Source organism: Podarcis melisellensis (genome assembly GCF_964234715.1).
Source record: "Podarcis melisellensis genome assembly, chromosome: 2".
In the NCBI taxonomy this organism is placed as follows: domain Eukaryota; kingdom Metazoa; phylum Chordata; class Lepidosauria; order Squamata; family Lacertidae; genus Podarcis; species Podarcis melisellensis.
In genome coordinates this window covers 115,196,004-115,210,035 of record NC_138529.1, presented here as the reverse complement: position 1 = coordinate 115,210,035, position 14,032 = coordinate 115,196,004, and the positions used below count along the sequence as shown (strand labels likewise).

The window sequence follows — 14,032 nt, the reverse complement described above, 5'->3', positions numbered from 1 at the left end:
AAGCTGGTGCCGCTGCTGCGGATTTTTCTTTTGGTAGAAGCCACTGTTCTACCCACACTGAGGTATCGGTGATCCTGGTTTGCCACACTGGAAACGTGTTGTATCGGTGGCTACAGGCTGGTTTTCATTTAGCGCTGCTGCCAGCAGATGAGCCTTGTGGGTGGCTGTACCTACAGACTGACAAATGCGAAGCATGGCTGCTGTGTCTGTGGCAGGATTGTGTATTGTCGGTCGTAACGCAACCTTACAATCCTCATTGGCATTTTCAAAAGCCAATTGTTTGATAATTATTTGTTTGGCTTCAGGATTTTCAATCTGGCGACTCACTGCTGTAATCAGCCTGTCCATAAAGGAAGAATATGATTCTCTAGGTTCTTGTCTGATTGAACCCCATCTAGACTGAATACTAGTGGGTTCTGGAATTTTTCTCATTGCTTGTTTAGCAGCAAGAGCAGTATCCCTCAATAAGATCTGCAGCAGTGTGGCTTGTACTGAAGCCTGAGCGAAAGGGCCACGCCCCATCATGGCATCTATGACGTCTGTAAGAGTAAGGTTAGGATTATTCCCTCTTGCTTGTTGTAATAAAGCTGGAGCATAAGCACGGCAGGCGATTTCCCATTCATGGGCAAACAATACACCAGCTGATGGGGGTAAAACTGTACGTGCCAAAAGCTTGATGTCATCTGGAACCAAAAGCTGGGCTAATGTGGCTTCCAAAAGAGACTGTGTAAATGGGGCTTGAAGTCCATTTGTCCTTACTGACAATTGTAGCTCTTTCAAGATCTTAAAGTCAAAAGGTTGGTGTTGGGCTTGGGTGCCTGCCGGGGCACCAGCAGGGGGCACAATAACAGGGAATGCCATAGTGTCCTGAATTAAGGAACAGGCAAGGACTGCACGTTGAAAAGGGGTAGCTGGTTCTGCCGCTGAGAGAGTAGGGTCATTTCCAGCCAGACCACGGTATTTTTGCAGGATTGGGTCCTCTGGTGAGGAACTGTAGTCCGGAGGTTTGGGGTCTGGGGCTGCTGGCAAGGCAAGTATCGGAACAGACGCTAACACAGCAGGCTGGACTAAAGAAGCTGGAGGTTATGTTGGCAATGCAGCCATGGAGATATTTTTTGGTGATAAAGAGCCCATGGCGTAACGAACCTTGCACCATGCATTTAAAATCCGAACACCAATGCTGGGGTGTCCATGAAAATGTGTTCCAATCTTATCCCAATGTTTTAATTCCAAAGTCCCATCTGCAGGAAACCAGGGACAATGCTCACCGATGGACAGAATGAGCTGTATCAAATCACCCTCTGGAACTTCCAATTTGTTGGAGGAGAGGAGAAATCTTTTTAAATCTTTTAAAAATTTCTGTTGGGGAGTAGACAAAGAGCTGCCCGTGTTTCTAAAATAAGATAAAAAAGGGATCGAACTCACCGGGATCTTTTTTTAAGATGTGAAGCGCTTGCAACCCTTGCCGGGCTTGGTAAGCCGATGATTGCCATTTTCTTTTAAAATCCTCTTAGTCTGCCTCAGACTGTTTTGTTTAAGTTGCCTCTTAGTCTGCCTCAGACTGTTCTCTTTTATTCTGCCTCACACGGGGCACCACTTGTCGGAGCCAGCCGTCACAAATGGCGCTTGTTTAGCATAAAATAAAGACACAGAGAGCCAGCAATATTTTCATAGACGGAGGGCAGCTCATTCTGCCTTCTTCTCCCTCTCCGGTAACTTTTATTATCCTTTGTTCTCTCCTGTAGCATGGCCGTTTGCCAATGTCTCACGTTACCTACATCCGGTCATGGCTTTTACCCACCCATCGCCATATATGGTAATGCACTTTATACACTGCAAGGCACGGACATGCAGGTCACTGAGATCAGCAAGGCACCAGGTGGCGCTATTTGCCATGACTTCCTGGCTCCCACATAGTTAAGAACAGTTTCAGGTTAAGAACGGACCTCCAGAACAAATTAAGTTCATAACTAAAGCTACCACAGTAAACTCAAATTAGCTGCATTCAAAAGTGAATTTACCTAAGTTGCTATTGCTGAAAAATTATGGAGAGCAAACAGAGCAATCCTTTGAAATTCACACCTCTGAATTGCTCAAGGTTGACCCAGCCAGGTCAATTTTGTTCACAAACAATGTATTTATGAGGGTAAAGTACATATAAAAATATTTATACAAGGAAGTAGCTACCCTAACATCTGATTAATTTTCAGAATAATAAATGAATAAACAAACTGATATGGAAAAAGGAGAAATGGGGAGAAGCTGAAATGGGCAGATTTCCCCATCCCTCCTCAGTCCTGACTTGATTTTTCAAATGCTTGTTCCCTTACTAGTAACAACAGAGACACTTACCAGGAGGTCTTTGCTTTCCTTGTCCAGGGCTGCTTGATGGGCCAGAATTTCGTCTCTCTCTCTCCTCAGAATCTCCAGGTGGTGAAGGATCTCTGCCTAAAGAGAAAAGGAAGAACTCAGGTTTGATAGAGACACACAGAGAGATGAATATTACACTGGCTTCTTGGGCCCGGTGGCCTTGCTATAATAGCAAAGTAGTTTATTGGAAGAAATAAGAGTCTAGAGGTTTTCAACCTTTTTGGGTGCATGACTCCCTCGACCAACTACCTTCTTTCTGCGGTGTCCCTGTGGGGCTCAGGATCCCAGTTAGGTCCCCCCTTGCTTGCAGAGCTTGCAGCCCCTCACCCTTTCTCGAACACACTCCCTTGTGAAGGGCTCTCTCAGCCTCCTCTCCCCTCTCCTTAGGAGTCCTCCTCTGGGTCTCTGAGCTGCCCCAAAGAGAGGTGCCTCACAGGGGCCTGGGACTTGTCTGTCCCTTCCCAACAGCAAGGGCCCCTCACCAGTTTGCTTGCTTCCTCCAAGGCCGCCTCAGCTCCTGGCAGCCAACACCCCCTGGCCAGCCCCAGAGGCACCATTCGCCAGCGGAGCTTGTAGCCAGGGCTGCTGGAGCAAACAGCTGGAGGGACAGAGGCCAGTGTTGCCAGCAGCACCCCTGACCATCATTCAAGGCACCCCAGGTGCCACAGCACACTGGTTGAAAAGCACGGCAGAACTGGGATGGGAAAGTTTTCTAGCGCAACAAACTAGTCTGGAGAAGAGCAAAGGCAGACCAAGAGGCTAGAGAGACAGGCATAGAGCAGCGCTTCTCAAAACTTCACCCATTCCAATCCCCTCTTCTGCAAGTCTAGGGCTTTCTCCCCCCCCTTCCTCGTGACCCCACTGCTCTGCCACTTAATTGGGTCAGATGGCAATTCAGGTTTTCTGCTACTTGTCAGTTCTTTTCTCTGCACTAGCCAGAGCCCACGTGTGCTGGGACCACCAGGGGAGATTTAAGAGCTTCTTCCATTTCTGGGCCAAAGAAGTTCTTGCTGGGCCAGAATCCACCTAATAGCGATCTTCCGGAGGCAGCGCGAACGGCAATGGCGGTCCTCCTCGCGCTGTGAGGAGGAAGCTCCGCAGAAACGGGTCGTCTGCTACAGCGAAGCGGAGACCCACATCGAAAAACCGCAGGCAGCAAGAGCCTGTGGCCATGGGACTCGGCGGGCGCCAGAATCGCCCCCCGAAACGGTGAAGGGACCTCGTAAGAGGTCTCCGAACGTGGAGGGGGTATCGCGGCGCTGTGAGTCGATCGCTATTCCTGTGGAGTGAAGCCGCATAGCTGCTGTCGGTGAGCGCTGACCTTTCTTCCTGGAAACATCTAACTTTGAAAAGCAACAACCCGTGAGTAATAAAAGACAGTAAGAATTGGAAAATAAATTGCCACTAATTCGGCCAAAAGTGGGAGACGTAAACAGGAAGTCCGTCTTCCGCTTCTGCTTAAGACCTAAAGCAAAAGACTTTGATGTCTGGAGCCTTTGAAGAGGCGTTAAAAACAACTAATCTGTGCATCCATTGAAGCTGCTTTTATGCTAAATTAGGACTTTATCTTTTTCAAGCGATTTATTTCTTTTATGGACTGTGTTTTACCTCTTCTTCTGGAATTTACAACTTTATTGAGAAGCCCAGGTAGTGGATCTGCCTGATTAACAGAACTGTCAGAGTGCAGACTTTGATACTTTGTAACTTGGGTTTTGTTACAATCTGAGTTCTTGTGGATTTGCAACATTGAAACATCCTTTCTGGCACTTGTTAGAGACATTGTAGTGCTTTTTAAACCAACTCTGCTAACTACAAGGAAAACTGAAGGTTCTCTGGAAATTAACTGAACTTTGGAAGTTAACTGGACTTTAACAATTTGGCTTTTTCCCTCAAGACATATTCAAACTCCCTCTAGAGGAGCTTTGGATTTACAGTTGTATGTGACTTTACTTTCTCTTTCCTTTCCTCCTTTTTGACTGTTTACTCTCTGGGCTGCTGGATTCTCATGGGAACAATTTAGTTTGACCTTGACTAGTAGACAAAACTGGCATGAGTGGCACTGGGAGAACAAGAGCAGCTAAAGCGAAAGCTAGACAAACAACTTTAACTTTAACTTCACAGCCGCGCAGATCATCTGTTCCTACTGTTTTGTCAGCAGAGGAAAAAGAAATTGAGCAACCATTGCTGGAAGATACGGCTGCAGGAGGATCTGCTTCAGTATTAGAGAAAATATTTGAAAAATTGGAAGCTTTGGATAAGAAAGCAGATGAACAAACGGCTAAGATTGACCAAAATACAGCCAGTGTTAATAAATTAACTGAACAAGTTGCTCTGAATACACAATCGATTGGAAAATTATTTGAGACCACTGCAGAAAACCGCAAATTAGCTGAGGAAGCCAGCCAAAAAGTTGAAGAATTAGAACAAGAGGTAAAACCACTGCATAAATTGGTTGGTGAACAACAGGCGTATCTGTCTATGATAGAATTGCGGAATCGGGAAAATAATCTGAGACTGAGGTCTATACCAGAACTTGAACAAGGGAATTTAACTGAGTTCCTGACAAAAGAATTTTCCAAGTTTTGGCCTTTGGAGGAAGAAAAGGATTTTAAAATTGTGACTGCTTTTAGGCTTGGAAAATTAGCAAGGAAAGACAGTCCCAGAGATTGCTTGATCACCTTGAGATCTAAGGAGGAAAGAGACAAAATACTACGCCTACATTACGGAAAGTCACTGGATATTTCGGACAAAAGAGTTGAAATTTACAAAGACATCCCTAAACAACTTTTGGACCTTAGATCCACCTATATTGAGTTAGTGAAACTGCTGAGGTGCAACTCAATTGTTTTTAGGTGGGAATTTCCCCAAGGATTATCCTTCACATTCAGAGGGAAGAAGGTTAAAATTAAAACAGCCGAGGACAAAGATAAATTTCTGAGTACCTACGGAGAGGATCTTCAGAAAGGGATTGAGAGACCTTCAGGGTCTGGACCATCATTAGTACCTGCACCATTGGGACCTGAAGACTCGGAGAAAAAGACACCACGACCAGAGCAATAACAGATTTGTTCAGGATGTCTCTGCAACTTCTGAGCTGGAATATTAATGGCTGTAATTCCCCGGAAAAAAGGAGAAGAATATTTCATATATTGAGAAAAGAACAATTGGACATTATTTGCTTGCAAGAAACACATGTGACTAGGCTCCATAGGAAAGTGTTAATAAACAAAAGATTAGGACAAGAATTTATTTCTTCGGATCGAGTTAAGGAAAAAGGAGTGGTGATATATGCAAAGGAGAGCCTTTCACCAAAATTTTTATTTAAAGATGAGCAAGGAAGAATTTTGGCAATTGAGATACAAAACCAAGGAGAAAAGTTTTTGATATTAGGAATTTATGCACCTAACGAGGGGAAATCGGAATTTTATAAGAAGCTGCATGAGATAATGCGGGACTATCTGGACTATGACAACATCATTATGATGGGCGATATGAATGGGGTGGTGTCAACCAACATGGACAAGTCTCAAAGCCAAAATGTGACAAAAGATGGCAGACTACCTAAAACTTTTTTTGAACTGACTGATAATATGGACTTGATTGACATCTGGAGGACAAAGAACCCCCTGGGAAGAGAGGGAACATTCTTTTCTGAAGCCCAACTGACATGGACTAGAATCGACCAAATATGGATAACTAGAGGTCTGGCACCCAAGACGAGAAAAGTGGAAATCTGCCCAAAGACCTGCTCCGACCACAACGCTGTAAAGATGGACATGAGACTATTTCCAACTGGCTCCTTTAGATGGAGGATGAACGACAACCTGTTTAGAGATTAGGAGATTACCAAAAAGGCCCAAAAAGTTTTGAAGGACTATTTTGAGATAAATTTGAACACCAAGGTGGAAAAAAAGAATTATCTGGGATGCAAGTAAGGCGGTTATGAGGGGGTTTCTGATACAACAGAACGCTTTAAAGAAAAGAGCACAAAATGAGAAAAAACACAATATTTTGGAGAAAATTAAAGAATGTGAGAAGAAGTTAAGATTGAAACCGAAGTCAAAGGAGATCTTGAAAGAAATTAAATTTCATCAAGCACAATACTCCAAATTGACAAATCAGGAGGTGGAGTGGAAAATTAAATTAATGAAACAAAGATCATTCGACTCGGCAAATAAATGTGGAAAACTGCTAGCATGGCAGTTGAAAAAGAGACAAAAACTAAACACGATCACCAATTTGGAGATTGAAGGAAGAAATATTCAGAACCCTGTCGAGATTAGGAAGTGCTTCCAGAGATATTTCAAACAATTATACACTCAAGGGCCGCAAAATGAGGTTGAGATAGAACAATTTTTGATAAAAAATGGACTACCAAGGTTGTCTCAAGAAAATAGATCAATCCTGAATTGTAAAATAACACGACAAGAGATTGAAGTTGCCATTCAGAATATGCAATTGGGCAAATCTCCAGGGCCAGATGGGCTTACCTCCAAATACTATAAGATACTGAAAGACTACTTAATACATCCACTAATGGAGGTCTGCAATGAGATTATGGAGGGGAAGAAAGCACCGGAAACGTGGAAAGAAGCTTTCATCACATTGATACCTAAATCAGAATTGGAAAAGACACAACTCAAGAATTACCGTCCCATTTCCCTTCTAAATGTGGATTACAAGATTTTTGCAGACATCTTAGCAAACAGACTTAAAAAGGTTCTAAGTGAAGTGATCCATAAAGACCAGGCAGGCTTTCTCCCAGGAAGACATTTGTCTGCCAACACAAGGAACATTATTGACATTTTGGAACTCTTGCAAACGAATATTAATACTAGAGCAGTGTTAATATTTATAGATGCGGAGAAGGCCTTTGACAACATTTCTTGGAAATTTATGAAGAAAAATTTGGAAGGGATGGGAGTGGGACGGGGATTTGAAAATGGGATAGACGCAATATACTCAGAACAAAAGGCTAAATTGATAGTTGTCAGGGAACTGTCATCGGAAAGAGAGTTGGTGCAGAGGCTCCAGCAGACTCGGAGAGATTCTGCAGCGGAGGAGGGAACCAGCAGGGGGAGAGCAGAAGCTCCGGCAGAAGGGGAGTCGGAGGAGGGAGGGCTCTGGGATACTTCTAGTGAGAATAGTGCAGAGGTAACTAGACCCCCGTTGGCAACTCCCACCCTTCGCCGGAAGCTGTCACGTAGAGAGTCACGAAGGCGCATGTCCGTGAAACAACTTTTATGTTGGCGTAAATTTCGTAGACGCCCACTGTCAGATTCTACCAGCGACTAACGGAGTCATGCCTGGGGAGGCTCCGTTAGTGCCTCGGTTTGGCTGAACTGCCAAACACCAGAGGGATCAAGCTTTTACGCACAAGCAGCTCATTATCCCATCACAGCAATCTGACAGTCTTTGTAAGCTGCTTGTGCAAGCAGAGGGCATCATGAGCGAACCAGCCGGAACCGCAGGAGCTGGAGCGGGCGCAGGTCCAAGCCTGGAGGAAAGGTACAGAGCGATGGAGGTCCAGCTCGCGCTGCAAACGGCGAGGCTTGAGGAGAGGAGGGCTCAAGATGCGGATAAGGGGAAAACCGCCCCACTTGCCAGAAAGGTGCCTGGATTGGTGCAGAGATTTGGGGGGGATCCCAGGAACTATCAAGCTTTTAGAACGGAGATGCAATATGCTCTCAATCTACTGTTTGATGACTTCACCGATGAGAACTCTAGAGTGGCGTACGTAATTAGCCATCTAGGGGGAGGGGCGAGGGACTGGGTTCGACCCCTGATGGCAGCCAATAATGATATCTTAAAGGACACGAGGAAGTTTTTTCGCGCCATGGACTTGATGTTTTCCAGCGAGATTGAGCAGGGGGTGGTGCGGAGGCAGTTGATGGGGTGCAAACAGGGGAGCCGATCTGTACGTGAGTACTGGACTGAGTTCACTATGCTTATTCATAGACTGGGGTGGGATCTAGCAAGTGAACCTATTCAAATGTTATTTGAAGAAGGGCTCTCTCCGACCGTGAAAGATGAACTTTCCCGGGCGCCCAGGGCGGAGTCTATGGACCAGCTGACTAAATCTGCACTGTCCATAGGAGCGCGCCTAGAAGCAAGAGCTTTGGAAAAGCGGGAAGGAAAGGGGGAACGTTGGAAGGACTTCCGCATTCCAGAGATTCCGGAGCAGTCTTTCCCGCCCGCAGAGCCGATGGAACTGGGAACAGCGCGCGCGCGCGCAGTTTCAAACACCAGTGAAGGGCGGAAGAAGGAGGGAAAGAGTGCCAAGAGATGTTATCTCTGCCAACAGCCAGGGCACTTTGCCAGAGTTTGTCCGCAAAGGAAGGAATGGCAGGGCATGGCGGGAACTGTTGGGGGAAAGGAGGAAGGAGAAATAGAGGAGCAAGTAAAAGCCAACGCCTGGTTGCCAACATCAGGGCACAGCAGCCAGGCCAGGGAGTAGTGAATGTGCCCACGCCGGAACCTCCAAGACCAGCGCTTGTGATAGAGGTGTTGCTGGAACTGCCAAACGGACACCCACTAAAGATAAAAGCGCTATTGGATTCAGGCAGCTCCTGTAATTTCATGAGTAAGGAGTTTGCTGCTGAACACCAGATACAAACTCTCCCATTAAGTAAGCCTTTGCAAGTAACCACGATTGATGGGAGGGAACTGTTGGGGGGAGAAGTGAGCCAACAGACTGTACCAATGATTATGAGGGTGGCAAGACACACAGAACTGATAGCGTTTAATGTAGCCACCTTGGGAGGAGCTCCCATCATTCTGGGAATGAGCTGGCTGGCACTACACGATCCGCTAGTAGGCTGGCATCAGAGGGTTGTTTCCTTTGGTTCAGCACATTGCCTAGAACACTGCAAGGAGGGAGAGGGTCAGGCAGGGGCCAGAGCCACTCTAGCAGGGATGGAAGTGACTGACAAGGGGAAGGTGCCACCACAATACGCTGATTTGGTTGACGCCTTCAGTGAAAAGGAAGCAGATAAACTGCCCCCGCACAGACCCTTTGACTGTCAAATCACCCTACTCCCAGGAGCACAATTGCCAGTGGGCAAGCTGTATGCCATGTCAGACCGTGAGATGCAGGAGTTAAGGGAGTTCATTGACAAGAACCTCAAGCGAGGTTTCATCAGAGAGTCACGAGCGGTGGGGGGCAGCCCAGTGTTCTTTGTGGACAAAAAAAACACGGGCAAACCCAGGCTTGTGTGTGATTTCAGGGCCCTAAATGCTGTGTCAGAACCAGTGACTTTCCCTATGCCCAGAATTGATGACATTCTGACACGGGTGAGAAAAGGGAAGATTTTTACCAAGCTGGACCTTAGGGGGGCATATAACTTGATACGTGTGAGGAAGGGGGATGAGTGGAAAACCACTATGTTCACCCCCTTGGGGGCGTTTGAGTACTTAGTTATGCCTTTTGGATTACAAGCGGGCTCCGCCTGCTTTCAATCATTTATGAATCACGTCCTGGGGCCATTGCTCTACAAGAACTGCGTGGCGTTCTTAGATGACGTCCTGGTGTACTCAGAGAATGAGGAGCAGCATGTGCGAGATGTTAGAGAAGTACTGAGCAAACTGCGAGAAAATCGGCTGTGGGTGAAACTGGAGAAATGCCAGTTTCATAGCAGGGAGGTGGAATTCCTGGGGTACCGGTTGTCTGACAAGGGGTTGGCTATGGATCCCGGCAAGGTTCAAGCGGTACTGGAATGGAAAACACCAAAGACCAAGAAGGACGTGCAAAGGTTCCTGGGCTTCGGAAACTTCTATAGGAAGTTCATCAAGAACTTTGCCCATTTAACAGTGCCCATCACGGATTGTCTTAGCAGCAAGAAAAAATTTGCTTGGACGGAAGAAGCGCAAGGGGCATTCGAACGCTTAAAGGCAGCGTTTGCGTCGGAGGAGCAACTTTTGCACGTGGATCTACGGCAACCAATGCGAGTGGAGACGGACGCGTCAGACCGAGCGGTAGGGGCCGTGCTTCTCCAGCCGGGGAAAGATGCGTCTGAATGGAGACCGTGTGCATTCTTCTCGCGGAAGTTGAACAAATCCGAGAGGAACTACACAGTATACGACCGAGAACTGCTCGCCATTCATGAAGCATTCCGGAGATGGCGGCACTTGCTGATTGGGGCGCAGCACAAGGTTCAAGTCCGGACTGACCACAAAAATCTGGAGTACTGGAGAACAGCCCGAGTGCTGAACCAGAGACAAGTGAGATGGGCCCAGGAGTTCTCCAAATTCAATTTTGAGATTCGTTACGTGCCAGGGTCCGAGAACGTAAGGGCGGACGCTCTTTCCAGAAAGCCTGAGTACTTAGAGGGGGAGGGGGCGCCGGAAGCAAGGCACGTAATCCCTGAAGACCGCTGGGTGTGTGGGGCGGCTTTGGTGGGGCAGAAAGAACTGTTAGAGGGTACGGAGAACGATGATTACGCCCAAGAGAAACTCAGAGAACTCAGGAGGACAGCGGAGAACACAGGGGGGTTTGAAGAAAAGAGTGGGGCGTTGTATTACAAAGGGGCACTGTACATACCCGATGGGGAACTGAGGGGCAGAGTACTCAAGCAGTTGCATGATAGCCCCACAGCGGGGCATTTTGGACAGCACAAAACCATGTGGTTGGTTACCAGGGAATTTTGGTGGCCCAAGGTGAGGGAGGATGTACGGGAATATGTCAGGGGTTGCGACAGGTGCCAGCGAGCGAAAGGGGAGAGGGTGGCGCCAGCAGGGCTCTTACAACCCTTACCCACACCAGAAAGGCCATGGGAGGCAGTCTCCATAGATTTTATGACGGACCTGCCAAAATCCAAGGGCAAAACGGCGGTCATGGTAGTGGTAGATCTATTAACTAAGATGTGTCATTTTATAGCCTGTTCACATGCGGTCACAGTGGAGGAAACCGCCAAGTTGTTCGTAGAGCATATTTTCCGGTTGCATGGCGCCCCCTTGAGGGTGGTCAGCGACAGAGGGAAACAGTTTACTTCCAGGTTCTGGAGGAAACTTATGAGCTTACTGCACGTGGAAATCAATTTCTCCACTGCCCGGCACCCGGAAACAAATGGGCAAGCGGAAAGGGCAAACGGGATTTTACAACAATACCTGAGGTGTTATGTAAAGGACCGAGAAAATGATTGGGTAGATAAGTTACCTCTGGCAGAATTTGCCTACAACAACGCTGAGAACGTGTCCACAGGGCTGAGTCCCTTTCTGGCAAATTATGGGTGTCATCCCAGGGCATTTCCAGGGGAAGGAGGGGAGAGGTGGAGTGTGCCGGCGGCGGAACATTTTGTTGAAGAGATGGAAGCCATCCACCGTCAGCTACAACTTAACTTAGAGAGAGCCAAGGAAGAATATAAAAAGCAAGCAGACAAAAATAGGAGGGAAGGTGAAACTATAAGGGTGGGAGACCGGGTGTGGCTATCCACCCAGGGACTACCTTTCAAGGGGGGTTGTAAGAAACTGAAACCCAAAAGATTGGGACCCTTTGAGGTCATACAGCAGGTGAACCCAGTAGCATTCAAACTCAGACTGCCCAGTCACATGAAATTGCACCCAGTATTTCACAGGTCATTACTGTCGCCGTACCGAGAGGGACGTGAATGGGGGGGGGAGCGTGAGAGAGAGGTCTCCCGAACGCCCGTGATAGAAGAGAGAGAACGCGACATGAACGTGGCAGGAATCATTGATTCCAGGTGGAAGGGGGATCAGGTGGAATATCTGGTAGAATGGGAGGGGGAAGTAGAGTCGGAAAACACTTGGGTACCCGCTGAGGTAGTCAATGACGAGGTTTTAATAGAAACATTTCATCGGCGTTTCCCAAAAAAACCGCAACCCGTGGCACGATTTAGAAGGGAACACTTTGGGACCACTGATGAGGAAGGAGAGTTTGGAGGGTTCCCAGAGTCAGGGGTGGGTGAGGAAGCCGACTCCGACGAAGAAGAGGAAAACGGGGAGAGAGACGGTACACCATGGTTAGAAGTGTTTGAATCCTCGGACGACGAGGAGAGTTCCTTTAGGGGCTTTCCGCCCTCACCGCCAGTGGGAGAGGACGCGGGGGGTGAAGGGGGCCCTGAGGGGGAGGTGGATGTCAGGGAACTGTCATCGGAAAGAGAGTTGGTGCAGAGGCTCCAGCAGACTCGGAGAGATTCTGCAGCGGAGGAGGGAACCAGCAGGGGGAGAGCAGAAGCTCCGGCAGAAGGGGAGTCGGAGGAGGGAGGGCTCTGGGATACTTCTAGTGAGAATAGTGCAGAGGTAACTAGACCCCCGTTGGCAACTCCCACCCTTCGCCGGAAGCTGTCACGTAGAGAGTCACGAAGGCGCATGTCCGTGAAACAACTTTTATGTTGGCGTAAATTTCGTAGACGCCCACTGTCAGATTCTACCAGCGACTAACGGAGTCATGCCTGGGGAGGCTCCGTTAGTGCCTCGGTTTGGCTGAACTGCCAAACACCAGAGGGATCAAGCTTTTACGCACAAGCAGCTCATTATCCCATCACAATAGTTAACAATGTGGTGACAGAAGAATTTAAAATTGAAAAAGGAACACGACAAGGTTGCCCTATTTCCCCTTTGTTATTCATCTCGGTCCTGGAGGTGCTATTGAATATGATTAGAGGGGACCGGTTGGTGGAAGGAATTCAGGTCGGAGCGAAACAATACAAACTTAAGGCTTTTGCAGATGACCTAGTTTTGACCCTACAGGAGCCAGAATCTAGTAAGAAAAGGGCATTACAATTAATTCAAGACTTTGGTCGGGTGGCGGGTTTCAAATTAAACAAGCAAAAAACCAAGGTACTGGAGAAAAATTTGACAGTTTCAGAGTCAAAAAGGTTTCAGAAGGAGACAGAGTTAAATGTGGTTAAGAAAGTAAAATATCTAGGGGTGAACATAACAGCAAAAAATTTGAGTTTATTTAAGGACAATTATGAAAAGTGCTGGTCAGAAATTAAGAGAGATCTAGAAAGTTGGTCAAGACTGAAACTTTCCTTGCTGGGCCAAATTGCTGCTATAAAAATGAATGTATTGCCAAGGATGCTGTTTTTTTTCCAGACTTTACAGATTGTGGATAAAATGGAGTGTTTCGGGAGGTGGCAAAGAGATATCTCTAAATTTGTCTGGCAGGGCAAAAAGCCCAGAATTAAGTTTAAAATATTAACTGATGCTAAAGAAAGAGGGGGGTTTGCCCTGCCAGACTTAAGGTTGTACTATGAATCAGCAGCTTTTTGCTGGCTGAAAGACTGGCTGCTTCTCGAAAACACTGATGTGTTAGACTTGGAAGGATTTAACAATGCTTTTGGTTGGCATGCATATCTGTGGTATGACAAGGTTAAGGTTCATAAGAATTTCAAGAACCATATTGTAAGGAAAGCAGTGTTCAATGTCTGGATAAAATATAAAGATTTATTAGAAAATAAGACCCCAAGGTGGCTATCACCTATGGAAGCTAAGGCTGTGAAAAGACCCAACATGGAGGTCGAATGGCCGAAATACTGGGAAATTTTAGAAAGAGATGGAGACAATTGGAGATTGCAGAGTTTGGAGAAACTAAAAGATAAAGTGCGAGATTGGCTACATTATGCTCAGATCAAAGAGGCCTTTAAATTGGATAAAAAATTAGGATTCCAGGTGGAAAAATCGAAATTAGAAACAGAATTGT

General features: G+C 46.8%; 1 protein-coding gene across 8 annotated transcripts in view; it reads right to left on the bottom strand.

The window, feature by feature from the left end:
* Positions 1-14,032, bottom strand: part of LOC309364676 (zinc finger protein RFP-like) — an 85,747-nt gene that overhangs the window by 10,243 nt on the left and 61,472 nt on the right. For 2 of the 8 annotated variants that reach the window (XM_081902426.1, XM_081902425.1), the window contains exon 2: positions 2,353-2,448. The exons of the other annotated variants lie outside the window; for them this stretch is intronic. In XM_081902426.1, coding sequence (XP_081758552.1) covers positions 2,353-2,448 — 96 coding nt within the window. The remainder of the gene's footprint in view (positions 1-2,352; positions 2,449-14,032) is intronic. 8 annotated transcript variants of the gene reach the window in all.